General features: G+C 36.7%; 1 protein-coding gene across 2 annotated transcripts in view; it reads left to right on the top strand.

Annotated features, from left to right (window-relative positions):
- LOC145296074 (glutamate-rich protein 3-like) overlaps positions 1–14944 on the top strand; it is a 91753-nt gene extending 76809 nt beyond the window's left edge. Inside the window, exons 9-11 of one of the 2 annotated variants that reach the window (XM_080142192.1) lie at positions 1–37; positions 11775–11885; positions 14848–14944. The exon at positions 1–37 is cut by the window's left edge and continues 176 nt beyond it. In XM_080142192.1, coding sequence (XP_079998318.1) covers positions 1–37; positions 11775–11885; positions 14848–14861 — 162 coding nt within the window. In that variant the 3' untranslated portion in view covers positions 14862–14944. The remainder of the gene's footprint in view (positions 38–11774; positions 11886–14847) is intronic. The other variant, XM_080142193.1, reaches the window with a different exon arrangement.
- Positions 14945–17004: the final 2060 nt, after the last annotated feature.

The raw sequence follows: 17004 nt of genomic DNA, 5'->3' as shown, positions 1-17004 counted from the left end.
CATGGAAGTGAACAAGGACATAATACTCCATTTACAGGCAAGCATCAACGATTGTTTTTTTTTCTTGCTAAGAGTTACCATTTTTTAAGGCCGAAAGGTCACTCGAGGATAAGGTTTAATGAGCATCAAGTCGGTGGTGAACCACTACTGTGATGATTGGTAATGATGATGGAAGTTTGTCAGAATCCGATCATGTAAGAAGACAGTTAAACAGAAATTTGTTTACATTGGACTTGAAAACGACCATGTTTTAGTAAGCTGGGAAGCAGCACTGCAGTATTTTGTTGATCTGCCAAGAAAAGAACTGATTGGACCTAGTAATTCACTCCAGTTCATCTGTTTGTCCGTTCATTATTCAAGATTTTCTGGGATAAATCTAGTTGTCCCCTGGGGCGGGGGAGCAACGATAGTTATCCTGGAAAATCTGAGAAAACTTACAGCATTTGGTCTAAGAATTTCTCCTGTGCATGGCAAGTTTTCCTTCTTTTGTCGATTCATCACAATCATGACATAAATGCTTCTTGCAGCCTTCAGCGTATCATGGCAATGCGCGCCAAGGAAAACAAACAGTCTCTTTGAATAACATGCAATACATCGCACAAGGTATGTTTCGCCTTTACATCATTCAGCTTCCTTGACATAATAGTCCTCTTCTATATCTCGGTCGCTCTCATAATTCTCTTTCTAGACTTATTCCCTCGTGGAGAACCCTGTATGCTCGGCTTGTTCCTCAGGAAAGAAAATTTGCTCATAAAATTTTCATTTAGTTTTAGGCGCAGAGAGTTGTTGTAGATGAACAAGTTTTTGTTGTGAATATTTTACATGGGGTGGGGAAACAATAGATTGAAGCTCAGTCAAGCATCTGCTATGAAAATAATAATTGAACTCCTGCTATTAAAATAACAATCGGTTCTTTCTTAGAACTGCACGCCTGTGGAACTCTCTTCCGTTTGTCTGCTTTCCAGCTGACTACAATTTGATTGTCTTCAAGTCCAATGTAAACAAGTTCTTGATGAATCGTCCCCCTAAGTAATCCAATTCACAAAATTTCCACTACTTATGATTACTATGCTATAATCCCATTGACTAATGTATACCCATTAACCCTTGAGTGGCCCCCAAGCCTTGATAAGTAGTGATTCCTATGTAAAAAAAAATTGAGTAAAGAAAGACTAGAAACGTCTCTTCAAGAAAGGGGGAGGAGGGAAAGAGGGCGTGGCACACTAAATTATAAAGCGGGTTTTGTATCCTGCCAGCAGCATCTTTCCAGATATGACAACTGTACTCCATCTTAGGACGTAGGTGCATAACATATGTGTATGTTATGCAGTCGATTTTTCATCAGCTAGAAAGAAAAGCTCGTACATTTCGTTTTTGTAGTGGATTTTGTTGTTTTTGTCCCCTGCTCTGCAGAACATGAACGAGTTTTGCAATGGAAAAGAGAAAAGGGTTACAGTATTAATGTTTGGAACATTTTAAGTTAGGAAACCAGTCACGAAGTAGGGGAGGGGGAGATATAAAGAGAAATGGGATATGGAAAATTAAAACTTTTATTTGTTGTTTCTTTTGTTACTGCCTCATAATGCGTGCGCTTAGCCAGAGAGAGAAAGAGAGAGAGTGGACTGGGAAGTGGGTGGATAGAGCAACGCTTGTGCCATGTTGACGTTTCGGATAACTGTGGCTTCTGTCTTCTTTTTCTCTGGGCTATATATGTGACCTGCTTTTTTTGCAGATGCTGCTCACCTCCAACAGGTGCGTACATCAAGTAGTTAGCCTTTCACCTCTTACAATATCAATCTGACAACTTGACACCATCGTTGAATGCGTTTGCTGCCAGCTGTCATGCATGCGTTTGCATGTGTCCACCTCATCACATGACAAAAGATTGTGCCAGATGTTAGCTTTTTGCTTAATCAATGCTTTTATTAAAAGAGTAAAGCTGTTGACTATAGTCAAGGACAACTCAAGGGCTTCCTTTTCATTAACTACTACACCAAAGTGTGTGGAACGGGTGCCACTCCACTTACCCTTGATCCTTAACTTTATAATGCTGAGTATCTACCAAGAGGCCATCAAGTACCATTATTGAGCTTTTGGGATGACTCAATCAAGGTTATTTGTTGAAGAATCTAAATAGTAGTTAATAATTAAATATTAATTTACTTGTTCGTACGTTCAGTGTCACAAAAAAAACAAACATCATCATCGCAAACATTAATTAATAAAAAATGAATTACCTCCCTTTATAGTTGCTCTTTATCAGTTAAAAATCATTTAAGCCATTTCCTCTCCAAAAATTTACAAAAAAAAAAAAAAATAGCTGTCTGTTTACAGTTTCAAATCGAGTATTTCATTTTAGAATAAAAGAAATCATCTTGAGAGGAGACGTGTTGTGAAGGAACATAACTGGCTATACACCGGTTACAAACTGTATATATATATTGGACTGTTTGGCAGACAGCGGCAGACAGCGGCAGACAAGCAGTCGCAGTAAGACGGATAGTCTTACGTGTTGATTATCAGACTTTCTTCCCCATACTTGTTACTATGTACTTCTATTTACCTTAGGCGAGCAGCCTTACGTTTCTGTATTATAAATAAACCCCATTACACATACCACTCGGTGTAACTCACGTTTGTCTTTATTTCCTAAGTATTTAGGAATATAACAATGGCGACGAAAGGATGTTCTTTCTCTTAACAGAGATAAATTACCGTACCAAGGACTGTGTACAATGCAAGGATTTTTTGTTTTACGAAAAAAACAAACTACACAAGGATTTTTGACCACGTGCGTCAATGAATTTAAAAATTTTTCCTACCTAAAGTAGCGAAAAGTACGGATTTTTCTTCGTAAAGAACTCACAAGAAATTATAGAAACATGTTCAAGGTAAAGTGGAATTTATATTTATTTTGACAAGTAAAAAAAAAAAAAAAAAAAATGGTCGCAAGTTGAATTCGAAACTACACTAAAGGATTACGAGTTTCGAAAGAAAAAATATAAATACAACGACTATTGTACCATTTTATGCCACGTGGGAACGGCAGCCATATATTTTTTTTTTTTTGGAAAATTAATTGTTTGTTATTGCCTTTATATAAATAATTGGAACTATTTGTCGTGGGAAGTAAGAAATATTTTGTGTATGAACTTACGTTGTTGAAAAAAAAAAAAAAAAAAAAAAAAAAAGAATTATTTTACAAAGCCTGTTGAATTACTATGGATGAACTTTGTTGAAACGTGTTGTGTCTGCATATTGCTACTAATTTACGATATACGTAAATTTACGATTTTTCTTTGGAATTATTGTGTAGAATTCGAAAAGACATTTTTGTACTAGAAGCTAACATGGAACAATTAGCAGAGTTAACTAAGGCTCTAGCCCTTAGCATCCAGGAACAGACAAAAATGACTCAACAATTTTTAGCGCAACAACAACAACAACAACAAATTCAACAACAACAGCTACAGCAACAGCTGCAACAACAACAAGAAAGAACACAAAAAACTTTAGAGGCACAACAAGAACAAACAAACATACTACAACGACAAATGTCGACACAGCAAAAGAATTTAGAAAAGCTAATTCTAACGTCGACCGGGAAGAAGACTAATTTTTCTGCCGAGGGTATTTCAAATTCACTAACGGAATTTCGTTACTCCCCGGATACTGGTGTTACTTTCCCTGCATACTACAGAAGATACGAAACAATTTTTACGAAAAGATGTTTAGACTGGACCGATGAGGAAAAAGTTACCCTGCTACTACAAAAACTGGGTACTGATGAAAACATCAAGTATGCAAATCTAATTCTACCAAAAAAACCGGAGGAGGTTTCGTTCGAGGAAACAATTAGTACCTTGTCGAAAATATTTGATAAAAGGGATAGCCTATTTCACTCTAGATACAAATGTTTGAACATTCAGAAGGCAGAAGCTGAAGACTATCTAGAATATGCTTGCACTGTGAACTGTTTATGCGAATCATTTAAATTGAATGAAATTTCCGCAGACCAATTTAAATGTTTAATCTTTGTACAAGGTCTCACAGCACCAAGGGACAAAGATATACGTTCACGGATCCTAACAATTATGGAGGCGGATCCTAACATAACATTGCAAAAAGTCACTGAAGAGTGTCAACGTCTGATTAACATAAAGAAAGACAACACTCGCATTGAAGAGAAAAATATTTTTAAGGTGCAGCAAGTAAAAAGGCAAGGGACCACAAGAAAGTCCAGGTTCCAAGAACACAGGATCCTTAAAGGATACAAAGACCCAAAGCTAAAGTGTAAATGTTGTGGTAGTTTAAGACACAACAATAAGACCTGCTGGTTTAGGAACAAAATATGTTATGAATGTGGTCTCAGAGGTCACAAGGGAACATACTGTGCCCAGAAGAAAAGACAAGGGACCGATAATGTAAATACGCTTCGCATGAATAAAGAAAAAAGCTGCGAAAGACGGAAATATGTTGATGTTCGGATAAATGGACATCTGGTTACATTGCTTCTGGATAGCGGTGCAGATATTAGTATTATAAATGAAGATATATGGAAAAGGATAGGTCGACCTGAATTAACGAAAACCAGAAAGACGGCGAGAAGTGTTTGCGGCAAAAGATTAGAGTTCAAGGGAGAATTAAAATGCAAAGTGACATTCGCTAACCAGACTCATAAATCCAAAGTGTACGTCGTACCAGGAAAGAATACATGCCTGTTTGGGGTAGATTGGATTGTCCTGTTTAATTTATGGGAGAAACCCATAAATTCGTTTTGTAACGTTTTAACTGCAGAAAAAGCAAACCAAAGGGAAGACTTCCTGAAGGATTTGAAAACTGAATTTCCCAATGTTTTTGCCGAAGGACTAGGACTCTGTATTAAGACAGAGGCAAAATTTGAATTAAAGAAAAATGCCACTCCAGTATTCAAACCTAAAAGGAATGTGCCTTTTTCAGCGATGGACGCAATCGAAAAAGAGTTGGATAGACTTCAACAACTGGAAGTCATTGAAAAAGTTAACCACACAGATTGGGCAAGTCCAACCGTGTATGTAAAGAAAAAAAATAACAGAATAAGGGTCTGTGGAGATTTTTCAACGGGTTTAAATGACTGTCTATTGGACCATAATTATCCCCTTCCGTCCGCAGAAGATCTGTTCTCTAAGCTTAACGGAGGAAAAATTTTTTCTAAGATAGACCTCTCAGATGCTTACTTGCAAATTAAGATCAGCGATGAATGCTCCAAATACTTAGGCATAAATACTCATAAGGGCATTTTTAAGCTAAAGAGGCTTCCTTTTGGATTAAAGGTTGCTCCTGCTATTTTCCAGCAAATTATGGACACGATGCTGGCAGGGTTGGAATTTTCAATGGCCTACCTTGACGATATTCTAATTAAAAGTGAAAATTTGCAAGATCATAAGAAGCATGTAAAAGAAGTATTCAAAAGAATACAGGAATTTGGTTTTAAATTGAGCCCAGAAAAATGCGATTTTTTTATGAAAAAAATTAAATATCTAGGTCAAATAATCGACAAAGAGGGTCGAAGACCGGATCCACAAAGGACTGAAGCAATTGAAAAGATGCCTGCTCCAGATTCAGTGACAAAATTAAAATCGTTTTTGGGATTAGTTCAATACTATGCAATTTACATCCCTAACATACATAATTTAAGAGCTCCTCTTAACGAGTTACTGAAAAAGGGTGTTAAATGGAACTGGAATAAGGAATGTGAATCTGCTTTCCAAAATATCAAAAGATGTCTACTGTCAGACTTAGCATTGGCACATTTCAATCCAGAAAAGGAACTAATACTAGCAACGGACGCCAGTGATTACGGTGTTGGCGCTGTATTACTTCACAAGTATGAGGATGGTAGGACAAAAGCTATCGCCCATGCTTCAAGAACGTTGGTTGCAGCGGAGAAAAATTACAGCCAAATTGAAAAAGAGGCGCTGTCGATAATATTTGGAATTACAAAGTACAATCGATTTCTCCATGGACGATATTTTATTTTGCAAACCGACCATAAACCCCTACTTACCATATTTGGATCAAAGAAAGGCATTCCCACACATACTGCGAATCGATTACAGCGATGGGCTGTAACCCTCTTAAACTATCAGTTTAAGATGGAACATGTATCCTCAAAAAAGTTAGGACACGCAGATGCATTATCACGGTTGATCCCTAAAAGAAGCGAAAGTTTCGAAGAAACGGTAATTGCTGTGCTTAAAGACGAAAGTGAATGTACAAGTTCAATGTGTAATATGATACGTGAACTTCCGGTAACTTTCGAAAAAATAAAAAAAGAGGCAGTAAATGACATTTTCATTAAGAAAATGAAAAATCAATTGGGATGGATAAAAAAAAATAAAAAGGTAGATCAAACAACGCCTTTTTCCATCTGTGAAGATGTGCTCATGTATGGTGAGAGGATCGTAATTCCACTAACGTTACAGAGGAAAATTCTGAAGGAATTTCATACAGGTCATCCGGGTATTTCGAGAATGAAATCCCTTATGAGAGGATATGTGTACTGGCCTGGTATGGACAAGGAAGTTGAAAAATGTGTCAAGACATGCAGAGGATGTCAATTAGCAGCTCGAGATCCTCCAGTAAAAACGACGCCATGGCCAAAGACGGACCTACCCTGGTCACGTCTGCATATTGATTATGCGGGACCTATAAATGGTTATTTTTACTTGATTATTGTAGATTCTTTTTCAAAATGGCCAGAAATATTTAAGTTTAGACATCCAACAGCAAAAAACACTGTGAGTGCGCTTAATGAAATTTTTAGCCGTTTTGGAGTGCCAAAAACCTTAGTGAGCGATAATGGAACAGCATTTACTGCTCATGAATTCAAAGAATTCTGTGACTCACTAAATATTCTACATATGACAACACCTGTGTACCATCCACGATCGAATGGGTTGGCCGAAAAATTTGTAGATACGTTTAAAAGGGCACTTAAGAAAAATCTTACTACGGACACAGACGAACAATGTATTCAAACATTTTTAGCAATTTACAGGGTGACACCAAATCCTAATAATAATGTCAATTCTTCCCCGGCTGAGCTAATGTTTGCAAGAAAGATAAGATCTGTCTTCCATAGGCTGCTACCAGAGAAAAAGAAAGTTTTCAAAAAAGAAAACCTTAATACCAAGTGCTTCTCCCCAGGTGAAAATGTATATTTCAAAAATTTTCAAAATGGACGAAATCAGTGGGTTGAAGGTATTATCAAAAAAAGGATTGGGAGCATGGTCTATACCATCCAAGGATTAAGTTTTGTCTGCAAAAGACACAGAAATCAAATACGTCCCAGACTGTCTCCAAATGTGGAAGAGACACCAATGGAAACATTGTGCGATATTTTTGATATACCAAAACCAGCGTGTGTACCGCAAACAATGAATATTTCGCCTGAACCGACCATACGGGCTGGACAGAAACCTTTACCCCGGGTAACGCTGACCAGAAGGAAAAGCGCAAGAAAGAGAAAAGTTACCAGGAGATTAAGCCCTGACCCTAAAAGGAAGAGGTATTTAAGCTAAAATCAGGAAGATTTCAGCTTCAGGGGGAGGTGTTGTGAAGGAACATAACTGGCTATACACCGGTTACAAACTGTATATATATATTGGACTGTTTGGCAGACAGCGGCAGACAGCGGCAGACAAGCAGTCGCAGTAAGACGGATAGTCTTACGTGTTGATTATCAGACTTTCTTCCCCATACTTGTTACTATGTACTTCTATTTACCTTAGGCGAGCAGCCTTACGTTTCTGTATTATAAATAAACCCCATTACACATACCACTCGGTGTAACTCACGTTTGTCTTTATTTCCTAAGTATTTAGGAATATAACAAGACGTTAAGTTTTTTTGTATTAAAATTTAAAAAAAAAATGTGCAAGTGAATTGACATCTGTTCCTTTAGAATTTATATAAAAAATTATTCAGAAAAAATAAAAAAAACAATGTGTCATGTACTGCGTTTTCATTGAAAAAAAAATCTAAATTTTTTAAATCAATTGTTTTTAGTTTTAAAACGTTAAAAAAAATTTGCTAAAACAATGTTCGTCGTTATTTGTTTTTATTTTATTTTTTTTTATTCATTTTATTTATAATGTGTTTAAAATATTTTCAACTACCGTGGAATTTCCACGAGTTCTGCTAGTTTTTATTGATAAAAATACTTTTTTGATTTATTTATTGCGGACTATTATCCCCATCTCTTTTAGTTGTTGTTTCACGACGTTTCGGCCAAGTATTCCTCTGGCCTTCGTCAGGTGGTAACCGCAACGGGATAGGAACTCTGGCTCTTCTAACTGCATTCTCAGCAATTACTGTCTTTCATAGTTGTTTTCGCCTCAAGTAAGCCTGGTCCTGGATATGACCTTAAACTATATCCGATGGTGAGGCCCAGCTTGTGGGCTTTGTGGGGTGTGGGACCCATTTTTTAATTGTCATTGCTCCCAAGCCCACTCTGACCCGGCGTGGTAGTACTTGTTAGGGTCCCAACTATGGATTAAATAGAAACCGACTTGGAAAAAAATATATATTCTATTAAAAAAAATTTTCTTTAAAATAACTAGATTCGGCATTAAATAATCTGAAAAGGGTTGATATGCCGTAAAACAACCAAACCAAACCAAACCAGACCAAACCAAACCAAACCAAGTAAGCCTCTGGTCGGCTTTGGAATGAAACTGCTATCTTCAGACAATGCTCACCTGGAACTGTAGCGATTCAACGTCTCTATCTGTAGCGCTATGGGCCCTGAGGATGCAGTTAGGAGATTCGGAGTTCTTGTCCCGTCGTGGGTACCACCTGACGAAGGCCAGATGAATAGTTATAAAACAACAACTAAAAACGATAAGGATAATAGTCCATAATAAATAAAATTAATAAATATTACTCATCTTAATAATGAATTCTAATTAAATAATAAAAATAATTTTTTGAATGAGGTGCTCCCACATTTTAAACTTACAACTGTATGTTGCTAATGAACGTACGCAAGTGCTAATAATGTTTTCATTTAGTTAATAACTTGCCATTTTGTGTTCAGCTTTCGCCAAGCAATTTGGTTTGAACTGGTGCACACCATGTTTTTATTGTGGAAATGTTTTTGAAGAATGGTGAATCTCTAACTGCAACACAGACAGCTTTCTGAGTTCATTAAAAGTTGGGACGACATGATGCTGTTCCAGACAGAAAATTAATACAGCTATAGGTTGCAAATTTCAGAGTTACAGGCTCGGCACTTAAAAGAAAGCAACCTAGAAGGCCTCGAAAGCCTCGAACAGCGAACAGTATTCCACGAACAACGCTTCTTTCTCAGAACTGCACGCCTGTGGAACTCTCTTCCGATTGCCTGCTTTCCAGCTGACTACAATCTAATTGTCTTCAAGTCCAGCGTAAACAAATTCTTGATGAACCGTCCCCCTAAGAAATCCAATTTACAAAATTCCCACCACTTATGTTTACTGCGCTATAATCACATTGACTAATGTATACCCATTAACCCTTATCCTCGAGTGGCCTCCGGGCCTTGATAAGTGGTGATTCCTGTGTAAAAAAAAAAAAAAAAAGAAGCTAACAACTTGCCATTTTTCAAGTATCATCATCCAACAATATGGATTGAAGTGGTGCGCATCATGTTTTTACTGTAGAAATGTTTTTGAAGAATAGTGAATCTGTAACTGCAATACAGAGAGTTTCCGAGTTCATTACAAGTTGGGATGACATGGTGCTGTTCCAGATAGAAAATCAATACAGCTATGGGTTCCAAATTTCAGAGTTACAAGTTCGGCGCTTAAAAGAAAGCCATCTGGATGGTCTTGAAGCGCTCGAACACCAGATAGTATTCAAATTGTAAGACTTTCCGTTACTCAGTTTCCTATACGTTCAACTCGCAAACATGCTTTGGCCTTTGGATTGTCTGATCGAAAAATCAGAAGAATTCTACATGCTGATATGCAGTTCCATCCATACAAATTAACGATTGCGCAGAAACTGCATGATCACAACTGAGAACATTTTGGGGCATTTGTGACCCCTTTTGAGCTCCTGGGAACGCCGAATCCCAGTGAAAATGGACAAACAGTGCAATTTCATGCCTTAAGACATGTAGATTTGAATTCAGCACCATGGAAAATTTTGGGGCATTTGTGACCCCTTTTGAGCTCATGGGAACGCCGAACCCCAGTGAAAATGGAAAAACAGTGCAATTTCACACCTTAAGACATGCATATTTGAATTCAGCACCATGGAACACCACTATATAGACATACATATCTTCTTGAGCAATATAAAAAAAAGAGCTCCAAAAAGGCATGTTTTTTAGCCCTAAAAGTCCCAGAGGGATGCGAACCAGAACTTTGACAGGGTTACTCATCATAGATTTATATTAAAAACAATGGGCTCCACATTTTGGCCAAGTTTCAGAAAAATTTAATGGATGAATCAAAGATTATGGAGCAAAAGTGTAATATTTGGTAATTTTGGGACATTTTTGACCTATTTTGAGCTCCTGGGGATGCAACGGGAATTTTCACAAAAGAAATTTTTTTACTGTGCACATCTATTTAATGAAATACAATTTGTGGCAAAATTTCAGGGAAAACTAATTGACGGTTATGTAGCAATCGTCCGGAATAACAGATGCACAGACGGCGCACAGACGCCACTGAAAACATAGGTCTCTCTCCGATAAATTAGGGGACCGAAAAGGGAAAAAAAGGGAGAAAAAAAGGACAGCACATGCTTAGTGCAGAAACAAAGTGTGCGTTGAAGAAAATGGACGTGTTGAGATGGACGATCGCAAGGGATTTTTAAGTATTGTTGAAACAATTATAACGGTGATAAAACACTTTTGTTGAAGAGATTTTGGATTTTGATTTATTTCTTTTCTGCATAATAACCTTCATTTTATTAAATAAGTATATAATTAAGAAAAAGAATATAGATCAGTTGTGAGACTGCATATCTTTGCTTGACAACGTAAGGATGGGCCAAAGTCTTATTTATGTAATAGAATGAGTGTGAGTGCGTTCGAAAATATCAGCAAGATATTAGCAGCAGTAGCTGAAAGAAAAAAAACCATGCGAGTGAGGAAGTGTGCGTGTCTTTTATTTACACTTAAACACAAAGTGAAAGAAAACACGTAAACACTCATTCATACATAAATCAAATGTAAGGGACTCTTAAGTAACTCAAACTGCTTATGTAAATGAAAAAAGAAAAAAACACATCAAAACATAAAGCAAGGGAACTAACTCTTCACACAGTCCAAGAGAGACAACTCTCACACTTTTCACAGCATTAAGTCATGATCCCAACTAAAATCTGTATTTACATTAAGATCAAAGTGTAGTATCTGTTCTTATGTGTTGCACTTCTATTTCTTGTTCTCTTTCGGTGGAGGAGAAATCCTTCACGACTGAGACAATTTTTATTTTTGTACCTTTTCTCCACGTTAAAAAACGACCCTGGTGTCTAACTCTGTCCCGTGGCGTGGGGAGGCATAGTAAATAGGTACATTGATAATGTTCAACATAAATAGCAATAAGTCTAGTGAACAGGGTAAGATTTGCCTCCCCCATCACCACCACCACCACCACTATCCTCGCTGATAATCCGTTTACCTTAAAAATTCTAGAAAGGTTCTCAAGACAAATTTTATACTTTTCAGATAGGATAGATTAGAATAACCAAATCTTGAGTTTTCATCATTTTGATATATTTACGATTTTCTCTTTCAGAATCCGAGAAAGCACCAACTACAACCGAGGCAGAGCCGCAAGAAAATGATAAGGCAGAGCCGCAAGAAAATGATAAGGCAGAGCCTGAAGAAGAAAAAGTAGAGGAAATAAGTGAGAAATATTCTTTTTTAAAAAATAGTCTTTTTTTTTCTTGTTTAGTTTTCTGATTCATTTGAACGAGTCTCTTTATCTTGATTGTTATCATAACATTCTGACCTATGTACTCGGTTTTATTTTATCCGGTAACTGAGAAAATCTGTCGGATTGAACCCTGTCAGCACTCATAATGCAACAGCTTCCTTAGAAACTAAATTCCAGAAACAATTGATTAAGAGAGTGAAGCGCACTGTAATCACAATCAGACTATCCAGCCAAGGGTATATGGCTTACCCAAAAATGATAAAGTGTGTATTCATTTAAGGCACTTTCTCTCTTTGCAAAATAAATCTTTCATATCTTACACCCGGTATCAGAGTATTATAGAAAATAGTGTCTAAAAAACTGATTTTATTTCAAATTTTAAGTTTGTGTTACATTGGGGTAAGGGAAGTCTGTTTATATTGTGTTGCCAATGTTCACTTTTACGGCACATTAGCCCTTATTTTTAAAGGGTTTATAAAAACGAAGCAGAACCTACCTTTTATATCCTCTTTCGTACCTCTAGATCGTGTCCTTGAGTGGTTTGTGTCCTGACGTTGGTGCACCTGTAACAAAAGCTCTCTGTACATTAGTATATGTTATTGTACATTGCACTGTAGAGAACCTAGTGTTTCGTTTATAAAATTATTTTATACAAACTTCTTTCCAGTTAACGAAGAAAACAAAACATTAAGAAGTTTAACCTGCAAGTCATGCAACCCTCCCGCAAAAAACCCCCAAAACACTACAAAAAAAACACAAAAAAAACACGTAAATTTCCAAGTCTTATAAAATTCTTTGCAGTTAATGAAAAATAAATTAAGAAATTTACGTGCAGAGTTTGAACTTACCGACCATGTCATGCAAAAACAAAACAAAAAAAAAAACCCAAAAAACGAAAAAAAAAAAAAAAAAAAAAAAAGCCCAAGAGGTAAAACCCGCTATCAACTTGCCCACAGTAGAATTTTCACGGCTTGTTATTCTATCATTGTTGCTAAGCGACGACATGGAAAAATAGCCTTACCGATGATAGATAAATAAAAATAGCCTTACCGATGATAGATAAATAAAAATAGCCTTACCGATGATAGATAAATAAAAATAGCCTTACCGATGATAGATAAATAAAAATAGCCTTACCGATGATAGATAAATAAAAATAACGGTTTTGATTATCGATTATCGGTAATTATCGGGGGTATTCTGAGATAAAACTTAACTAAGATCACTCCCAGACTTATACACTAAAGCTCTATAAATTTTAAAGAAAATCTGTTCAGCCGTTTCAGAGTATAAAAAACGAACTCTCTCACACACAAAGTTACATTTATATAATTGAACAGGTATATATCATTGATGATCAGTAGTACCGCGAAACATGGGTTTCTAATATTTGTTCCTAATATTTATTAATGACCTCCCCGACAAAACTGCCTCTGAGATGGGTATATATGCTGATGACACCACACTCTATAACAGGCATGACAGGAAAACAAATGAATACATAACTAAAGAAATGGCAAAAACACTAGAGGATGACCTCCAATCTGTAGTGGAATGGGGACAAAAATGGATGGTCACATTCAATGCTGCCAAGACCAAACTGGTTTCCTTCAATAATTACAAGAAACCTTCTCTGCCACCATTAGAAATGGCCAGTGACTCCCTATCTGAGAATACATCTTTCAAACTGCTTGGCCTAACGTTCATAGGAAACATGAGTTGGAACAATTACATTGAAAACATTGCCAGGGCCGCTATGAAGAAGGTAGGCTCTCTCTACCGTGCTAGAAAATTACTGACACCTGAAAGTATCCTGTACCTCTATAAGGCCACCATTCGCCCATGTATGGAGTATTGCTGTTACATTTAGGCTGGTGCATCTGCTACTAGTCTCTCACTCCTATACAAGGTTCAAAAGAGAGTCGCCAACCTGATAGGCCCTGAACTGGCATCTAAGCTTCAGCCTTTGTCCCATCGACGAAATGTTGCATCCCTCTGCCTGTTCTACAAGTATTTTAATGGTGAATGCTCTGACGAACTGCAGACACTTGTGCCCCCATGACGTAGACACCCCCGACAAAACCGACAGGCAGCTAAATCCCACCCACACATAGTAGAGATCCCAAGATGTAAAAGATCTTTCTACTCCAGTAGTTTCTTTTCCAGAACCGCTAGACTCTGGAATTCCATTCCAGGTCCTTGCGTCCCTAACTGTACTGACATGCAGAAGTTCAAGTGTAACGTGAACCGACATCTTGCTGCCCAAATCCCAACATAGTGCCCCAGTAGTTGCTGCCTCTGATAGCCCTCTACACCAAAGTGGCAATGTGCCTTGTTTGGGGTGAAAATGTAATAAAATGTAATAAAATAAAAAGTGTGTGTATCCATATATATATACTTTATAAAGATCAGTGTCAAATACAATGTATCTAATTTCTTGGATTACATAAATTGTATTTGGAAATTTCATATTTTGTAAAAATTGAAATTTACTAACTATATATAAAAAAAAATAAATAAAATCTTCAACTGTGAAATGGTTATGAAATGAAATATACTAATAATATAAGTTAAAACAAAATTGTGTAGACAAATGAAATTTCTAAATCTTTAAATGCACTGATTTGATCTCGAAACTTTTAATGAATTTCTTTTTTGCAGGTAAATTTTAATAATAGATAAAGAAAAGTACACCACTCCTAAATACAATTTATATAATTTCTTGAAGTTTTTTGAAGATATTGTGTTCAATAATTTTTATGGTGGATATTCTAAATTTTAAGCATAAAAATAGTATAAAATGCCGAAATGTATTAACAATACAAGCGAAAACTTGTATTATAATAAGAGAGTAGATACATGTAATTTCTAAATCATTAAAATTGATCCACTGATTTGAGCTCAAAACTTTCGTTTTTTTTTTTTTTTGCAGAGGAATGTTTATAATTTCGAATCCAGATGCTGAAAATGCAGATTGCCCAAAGTTTGTAATCAAACCAAATAAAAACATATTAACAGATCTAAACTAATTAAGGATTTGTTTGTCATATTTTATTTTTCATTATTTGTCAAGTGCTTAATCAGCACGTTATTTTTAGAGCTGACATCTATTCAATTTGATCTGAGAGCATGCCTTTTCCATAAGCGCCGACGGGAGTTCGGCAAATACTCAGCGGATGGCGGCCATCAGGTTGGCTTTAGTGTTGTAGGAGGTCATGTTGGTGATGTTTTTGACATATGACCAAACAAAGTAATTCAGCAAGTTCAGGTCGGGGGAGAAGGGGGGCAGTGGGAGACGGGTACAAAGTCGTAGCACTCCTTCTGAAGCCAAGATTTGTGAGCCGGTGCCGAGTCTTGCTGCCACACCCAGGATCTGCCAGCAGCCACCTGAGATCGGCACACTCTTCAGCACATCCACGTACATTTTGATGTTGACTTTCAAGCCAACTTCAAAGATATGAGATGGCATGACGTGACCCCCCCACCCCGCCCCACTTGAAATCACACCGGAGATCATATCCGTGGCCGGAATCTTTGTTTTCATCAACCTGGGCACGTCCCTGTTATTCGTGACAATCCAGTAGAGAGCATCAGTTGTATAGCAGCACATCTTCAATCTCGCTCGTTGATCATTGTGTCGCTTTCAGTCATGATAGAAGGTTCCTATAGCTCTTGGGATTTGTACACAACGGGCCAACTAGATGATTTACAGCAAAAAAAGAAACCCGGTTTTCCTCAAACGGAATGGAATCACGTCGTTTTATCTATGGCGACAATTTTATCATTCCACCCAAATATATATATATATATATATATATATATATATATATATATATATATATATATAAAATAAGAAAATAAAAAATTCGCCCCATACTCATCCTGCAGCCACCTTTATAACCAATATATATATATATATATATATATATATATATATATATATATATATATATATATATATATATATATACAAATAGAACTTACTATAAATACACCAACCCTCAATAAAGAAAACAACAACAATCGCTCCTGACGACGGTTGAATGCACCGATTGAAAGCGTTTGAGAAGAATATGGCCGCACAACAACTACTGGGCGCCATAGTGTACAACATGACAGCCGAAATAAAAAAGGGTTTCTCGGTGAATTGAAAAGTTTAACAAAATCGGAAAAAAAGACCTCAGTCGTGTTCAATCAAACGTGCTTAATAATGACTTGCTGCATAAAATTACCCGTCGTTGACTGGGTTCAAAAGCAGCCTACAGAAAATGGACTCTTCGCGTCACCTATCTGGCTTCATAAAAACCCCGCAGTTAACAAAATCACGTGGATTCTTCATCGAACTATCTTCCACTCTACATCATGAGAGAGAGAGAGAGAGAGAGAGAGAGAGAGGGGAAAAGAAAGGGAAAGAGAGCAATAAATTTTTTTAATCGAATATAACTCGATTCTTCTTGTTGAGCACTCTAAGTTGAAATGTAATAAGTCGGCCACTTAAGCACACATGCGCAGATCATGATGCTATAATCATAAGGTCACTCTCACCGTCTTGACATTTACACTTTATATAAATTTTAATTTCAACTGTATTTAACGGTTAACATTGCCTGTGTGGTTTATTCCTTGCTAATGGAATCAGAAATAGCTTCGTGGCTGGGTTTGAGTCTCCCGACCGGCTGTAATCATAACTCCCTCCACTGATGATGGCTAAAAGGAAGAAACACTAGTGTCTGTCTTGATTTAGAATTTCTCATAACTTAGGTTGTTTTTATGGTTGTATATATTTTATTGGTAAGGATTAAATTAAAGTCATCACCAATAAAATATATACAACCATGAATACAGCATAAGATATGGAAAATTTTAAATCAAGGGCAATAGATAACCGCTAAGCTAAAAGAATAACCTGACACCTCTCTACTAATGAAAGTTTAAACATGGGAAACAGAATTCCCCCATCCCCTCACCACCCCAAAAAAACCCTACTGCTCATATTCACAAAGTATATACCCCAATTTTCGCACGCAAATATCTTAAACCCCCCACCCCCAAGAAAAACTATGTAATGTTGGCACTCGTTTCAATATCA

The sequence above is a fragment of the Euprymna scolopes genome, chromosome 16 (assembly GCF_053919585.1).
Source record: "Euprymna scolopes isolate OS-2025 chromosome 16, ASM5391958v1, whole genome shotgun sequence".
In the NCBI taxonomy this organism is placed as follows: domain Eukaryota; kingdom Metazoa; phylum Mollusca; class Cephalopoda; order Sepiida; family Sepiolidae; genus Euprymna; species Euprymna scolopes.
This window is presented reverse-complemented; position numbering and strand designations above follow the sequence as displayed.